The sequence below is a fragment of the Xenopus tropicalis genome, chromosome 2 (assembly GCF_000004195.4).
Source record: "Xenopus tropicalis strain Nigerian chromosome 2, UCB_Xtro_10.0, whole genome shotgun sequence".
Lineage (NCBI taxonomy): Eukaryota > Metazoa > Chordata > Amphibia > Anura > Pipidae > Xenopus > Xenopus tropicalis.
In genome coordinates, this window is record NC_030678.2 from 110013931 (window position 1) to 110020971 (window position 7041).

Below are 7041 nucleotides of genomic sequence, written 5' to 3' on the forward strand. Positions count from 1 at the left end.
GGCCAGGGGTCCCCAATCTTTCTGACTCGTGAGCCTCAGTCAAATTTAAAAAGATTTGGAGAGCAACAATTGTATCATAAAAGTTCATGGAGGTGCCAAATAAGGGCTAAGATTGGCTATTAGGTAGCCTCTATGCACACTATCAGCTTACAGGGAGCTTTATTTGGTAGTAAATCTTGTTTTTATTCAACCAAAACTTGCCAAGCCAGGAATTCAAAAATAAATACCTGGTTTGGGGGCGCTCAGTGACCCCATGCCACAGACTGCTGCAGTGAGGTTGTGGAATGCCCTTCCTAGAGATGTGTTAATGGCAGATTCTGTTAATGCCTTTAAGAGGGGCCTGGAAGATTTCTTGAACAATCAGAATATCCAAGGCTATTGTGATACTAATATCTACAGTTAGTATTAGTGGTTGTATATATAGTTTATGTATGTGAGTGTATAGATTGGTAGGTGTGGGTTGTGTGTGCTGGGTTTACTTGGATGGGTTGAACTTGATGGACTCTGGTCTTTTTTCAACCCTATGTAACTATGTAACTAAATGCCACATGGTAGGGGTAGTAAGCAGGTGTGATTGGGGATACCTCTATGCTTCCAGCAGCCCACATGTCATGAATACAGCATGAGCATTTGGCAAGCAAAGTACAGCTCAAACACACACCTAGGGGTGCAAAGTGCACAGTACTAAAAACATAAGTTGTGTGCAGGTCTGGACTGGGATAAAATAAGCCCTTGCATTTCAATGCACAGTGGCCCAAACTACCCCCACCAGCCCAATAGCGACTATATTACAGCAGCATTTTACAGCAGCCCCTCTGGCATTTGCCCTAGTTGTGTGAGTTGTAAATAAAACGTTCTCCTTGTATAGAACAGCTGTCACAAAGCATTCAATTCAAGCGTGTCAGGTTGGCTCTCTTAACTTTGTTAGAACTTCCACTACCATCATTTTAACGAAAACAATCCTATTTTCGACAGTGCAAAAAACGCACAACATAGGAACCCATATCAACTGGCGTCATGAGAGCTAGGGAATACTGACAGGCACAGGTTGGCTAAAGTTGCCTGACACATTGCCAGTCCCGGGGTCTCACGTGACCAGAGCGCTCTCACGCCGTTCTGCGCAAGCGCTAGAATTTCTTACCCAACATCTTTTTTTCATCTTCCTGTGTTGACAGCGTATGAAACGATGTGCGGTCGTGGCGCATGCGTAGTACTTTGGCCGGGCAGGAACTGGTCCTGGGTTCCCCTGTTGCCGAGCTTTTTCCCTCCCCCCTACCCCCCTTTATTTAATTGCTCTACCGCCGGGTTCCATGTCACCGGCTTTGAGCCCAGCTTCTATACGTTGCCTGGCCGGTGATGGTGAGGACCCGGATCCAGCGGCTGCTGACTGGAATCAATAGGAGGATGATGAAGCTGCTCATTGCACTCGCCTTGATCGCCTATGTAGCCTGTGAGTGCCATACTGTCCATTCATTCTGAGGAGTAGAGTCCTGGGCGGGTGTTTTTCCATAAATGCCAGTCACCAGCCCCGCCATGCTCTCATCCGCCCTCTTACTATGGCAGTGCCCTGTGGCATAGCTTCTATTTCACTTTGTTGCGTTGTGTTTTGGCTTCGCTGCTTGCCAAAGCTATCCTGATAGCAAACCTCAAGTTAATGTGTGGCGTTTATAGTAGGCTTTCAGGTGGATGAGTGCAGCCTTCATTTGGGTGCAAATAGGGTGAATGTTTATGTGAGAGGGACTGTGAAAGAGTTATAGTTTGCAGAGTGTGTGTTTCAGCTCAATAGTGTAGCGCACATGGTTTATTTGTGTAATATTTTGCGGAGGGGGCTGAAGTTGGCCTGCCGGGGTACCTGCTGCTACCGTGCGCCGATACTGAGCACAGTTTGTGTTATTGCTGTACTTACGCATATGTCTAACGTAACTCCTATGGCAGACAGGGCCCTCTACGCTGCTCTGTGCTACGTAGCCTGGGAGCGAGCGAGAGATGACGTGCTAGTGTTGCACAAAGCATCCTTTTTATTCCCCACACTTTTCCCATCTCACTTGCGATTGGATAACGTAGGCGATAGACATATAGCAGTGCTACAGACAGGGGATTCTAGGCACCAAGCCTACAGTCACTCTGTTCTATTTTAACTTTCTCTTTCTTCATTTTTAATGCATTTGAAGCAATATGCTATTATAAAACCTTAACGATGTGCTACAACAAAAATGTACCTAATAAAAGAAAATATTATTATTCTAAGCAATTTAGTGTACATTCATTAACAATAGTCAATGGTTTTAAAGTTATTGGTAATTGCAGTTGCAGTCTATAGGGTTGATTCACTAAAGTGCGATAAAACGAGCGCTTTTTATAGCATGCGTTAAAAAATTTTATTGCGTCTTAACGCACAATTCACTAAAAGAATACTTGCGTTAATTTAGACGCGATGCTGTTTGCGTTATTTAAGTCGCGTAGACTATTTTTGTGCGGTATTTGACGCAAATCGCGCTAATTAATGCAGCACGCACAAATTGCCACCACGTGCGAAAAAACGCACGCCATATTAGCCATACACGCCATTACTTTCGCAAAACTACTGTTCAGAAAATGACCATTTCCCTGCAAACTGGAGGCTACATCACTCTAGGGCCAACACATACTTGAATAAATCACACTGCAAAGTCCATATTGTGTTGCCAAAAGCTCGTGAACTGTACTTTTCTATAATTACCGCCTGCCCCAAGTAGGAGTTCATTTTCGCACAAACTAATGTGATATTTAGCGCGTCTAAGTGTTTGTGAATCATGTGATAGTATTATTTCTGCAATGCGTTAAAATTAACGCATTCGGTTGCGCGCTATTTAATGCACGCAATATGCGACTTAACTCATGCGATAATACTTTAGCGAATCGCGCATTTTTTTCGCGTCAATTTTAACGCAAAAAAGCATGCAATAACGCTTATCGACCTTTAGTGAATCAGCCCTTATATGTCTCTGCCCCTTTTTTGCACTGTGGGTTCTTTCTCTTGAAACAATGTAGCATGTAACAATGCATGTTTCTTCTTAAGGTCTTTTAATCATTGATTTCAAAGTCAGTCACTGAAATAGAGAATGCGATAGATATAGGCAGATAATACTTTTACCAGCACATGTTTAACGTTAACCACTGAAAGTTTGTAGTTAGCATACATTGGAAATGTGCTCAATGTTACAATTTCTGTCAAAATACTTTTTGGTTTACATACCCTTATAATTGGTGGGCTAAGACTCCATATAAGTACAAAAAATAGGTAAAGAGCATCTGAACAAAGAAAATGTAATATTTTAAAAAAATGTGTTCTACTGTAGCTCAAATACATGGTGCAGTTGTTATGATGTTGTAACCACAGCCTTGCCAGAATAAATATATTGAGCCCTCTTACCCCTGTCAACCAAACAACTGATGGATATATTAACCCTGACCACTAGACCTGTTTTTTTGCAGTAGCTTGTAGTAAAACAGAATAAGCCAGTCAGGCCATGTTCATCCATTTACATGTAACCTGTTTTCATGCCCATTTGTTTAGTGGCATAAAAGTATTATGTGCATTGCAAAAACAATGGGAGGAAGGGGTCAGTGATAATAAAGGGACATAAGGGAGTAACAAGTGCATGAGAAAACAGAAGTCTGGTTTATCTGTAAATCTTCTGTGGCATATTCAGAATCCTATTTTGTATAGACAGTCATGCACCATTCCAGCTGAGAAGCATGGGTCAAGCAGTGCCACAGATTTCCAGGAAACAGGTGATGTGCAGCAAAAATGTCCTATTACAAGTAAAACTATGCAAAGCAGCCTTAAGGGCTCTGGCACACGGGGGAGATTAGTCGCCCGCGATTAACTCCCTGTTCGCGGGCGACTAATCTCCCCGAGTTGCCTACCCCTGCCATCCCACCGGTGAACATATAAGTCGCCGGCGGGATACCGGAATACCCTTGGTCCCGAGCATTCTGGATAAAGGGTCCTATACCTGTACTAGTTTTTCTGCAGAGGAAACGCTTGGTCTGAAACTAGTGTTTAAAAATAAAAATCATATTCATAGGGGGTTGTTGTATGGATGAAAATTTTTTATTTTCACTTTTTGATGATATGATTCAGAATAAGATCAAGGGGTGTGATTTCTGAAAAACTACGTTCAGTAGTGAGTAAAATCTTATTTTGGAAAACAATTCTGAGGTAAAAGTATGAGACCTTTCATTTGGAAACCTGATACCCAAGATGCTTAGAAAATAAACCGTGATAGTTCCCCCAGTGAATGTATTAATATTATTTATCATTTATTATGGACAATACCAGTCAAAATCATGGCATTTAGGGTATCATTTACTTGCAGAATTGCTATATTGTAGTGATGTGCGTAACCAACCCTAATCAGCTATTTACCAATCTAAAATCCAAACAACTTGGTGTGCTGCATTTGCTTATTTACCTCCTCCATCCTTCTCTGACAGAGGGGGCTGAACTGACAAGAGTATATAGATAAGTGGCAACAGCAGTAGTAGTTATTGGCGCATTCTGATATTGCAGGCAAGGACCATATTTGTCACATCTGATACCCGCTTAAGTGGTGTGCTGACCTGAACTCACCCCCTCATCCTGGGAGTTTTGGGCCAGCCCATGCAGTGCTACTGTATTGCATAAGTGCATCAGTCAGTTTACTACATGGTTGAAGATTAAAGCAAACATTTGATTGGTTGCAATGGGCAGTGCAGCAGTGTATGTTTTCTGCAGAGAACTGCCTAACAGTCTCTTGAACTAGAACTTTCAGGTAGTTATGGAGATTAATCTTCCATTATGCAGTAGTGTTCAGTGTGGGAGCAAGTTTATATTTGTATCTGCTTTGCTAGGCTTGTGCACTGGCTTTTGGGTGCTGCAAGGCAGTAATAAAATTAATTTGATTTTTGCAGGCATGTGCTGTTCTGAGCTGCCTTTGTGTGACAAAAAGACAGCAGTAACTGTACTTTATATTGTATTTACTACAATGGGGCATATGTTGTTGGTTTTGCATATTCTGTTAAGGGTAATCCAGATTTAGCATTCTCTCGTGTTTTTATGCGTATTTCAGCTACATGTGCCTGCACTCGGGCGTATCTCATTCATTCGGGTGCAGACACAGGTAGGAGGCAGATGGCGATATTTTCGGCAATCGATTTTCAGCTTGCCGAAAATATACACCTAACCGCAGGCAATTAATCTGCCCGTGGACCATGAGTTTAACAGACAGAATTATGCAGGGCTGAAGGATAGATTACAGAGAGGGGTAGTCAATGGAACATTTAATTATTGGACCAGAGTTGTTAGAGTACCGCAGGGGTCTGTCCCTGGTCTTTTACTTTTTAACTTAATAATTAATGACCTGGAGGTGGGCATTAAAAGTACTGTTACTATATTTGCAGATTATACTAAACTGTACAAAACTAAGTTTGTTGCAGGATGCTGCCACTTTGCAGAGTGATTTGACAAAATTGAAAAACTGTGCAGCAAAATGGTAAATAATATTATGCACTTTGGTAGAGATAATATAAATACCAGTTACACACTAAATGGTAGTGTTTTGGGGGTACCCTTAATTAAGAAGGATGTGAGAATTTTTGTAGAGAACAAATTGTCTGATTCTAGGCAATGTCATTCCATGGCTACTAAAGCAAATAAAGTGCTGTCTTGCGTTAAAAAGGACATTGAGTATGCAGTGCAGTTTTGGGCTCCAGTCCTTAAAAAAGATATTTATGAGCTGAAGAGAGAGCAGATATGTGCAACTAAACTGGTAAAGGGGATGAAAGATTCTAACTATGAGGTTAGACTGTCGAGGTTGAGGTTGCTTTCTCTGGAAAAAAGGTGCTTGCAAGGGGACATGATTACTCTGTACAAGAACATATAACCCCCTTTGGTTATAAACAGATAGGGGGTGTTCTTTTTCCTATAAAAATGATCAGCGCACCAGAAGCCACCACTTTAGATTAGAGGAATGGAACTTTCATTTGAAGCAGCGTAGGTGTTTTTTTTTTATGGTGAGGGCAGTGAGGTTGGGGAATGCTCTTCCTAGTGATGTTGTGATAGCAGATTCTGTTAATGCATTTAAGAGGGGCTCGGATAAGTTCTTGAACAAGCAGAATATCCAAGGCTATTGTGATACTAAAATCTACAATTAGTATTGATATTGGTATATAGGGTTTATATACAGTATGTGAGTGTATACAGTAGATAGGTGAGTATGTGTGCGCTGGGGTTTGCTTGGAAGGGTTGAACTATGTATGTATGACATATTTATTAAAGGTTTCGTAACTTGATTTGTGAGTACACACCATGTAATCAGGTCATTCTAGTATTAAACTAAGATAATGTCTCTTTTTTTAATGATAGTGTAAGATGATCCAACTTTAATAGAGATATTTCTTTAAAAAATGTGTAATAATGTGTAAAGTAGTATAGATTTGTAAAAACTTGTGAAGCCTGTAAAGGAGATTTATATACACATTAGGGATTATGTAATAAAATACATTAAGGGGCATAGTTATTATGCTGTATAAAAAAACAGCATAGTATTTTTACAGTTTGTTTTACACCGGAAATTATGTAAAATAAAATCTGGCATTCAGCGAAATTCGACATTTACTTTACACAGATTTTTACACCTTTTTTTCTGCAAATTTTGTTTTAAACTGCTTAGGAGGTTACTGCTCCTAGGCAAACTAGATGTCTTTCATTACGTATTGGGGATTATGTCGTGAAGAGCCATGGAATTTTGCCTTTTTCTTGTATCCCTTTGTCTGGGAACCTCAACTGGGATGAAATTTATAATGTCTTCACAATAAATCAACAGTCTCAGACAAAATTGTATGTAATACTCTCTTATTTGATGTCCAGAAATATACAAACCACAAGTGGGCAAGAAACCCCAACATTGTGGAACACAGTCCTTTGTCAAGGGGGCTCCCACCGGACTGTCTTCTGCTCCAACTCACCACACTATAGTGCCTATGAGTAAGGGCAGAAGCTTCAGAAACAAGCCAGGC

General features: G+C 40.8%; 1 protein-coding gene across 1 annotated transcript in view; it reads left to right on the forward strand.

Moving 5' to 3' along the window:
- The first annotated feature begins 1230 nt into the window (after positions 1–1230).
- The window catches only part of uxs1 (UDP-glucuronate decarboxylase 1), a 31699-nt gene continuing 25888 nt past the window's right edge, over positions 1231–7041 (forward strand). Inside the window, 1 exon segment of the mRNA NM_001006848.1 lies at positions 1231–1450. Coding sequence (NP_001006849.1) covers positions 1357–1450 — 94 coding nt within the window. The 5' untranslated portion in view covers positions 1231–1356.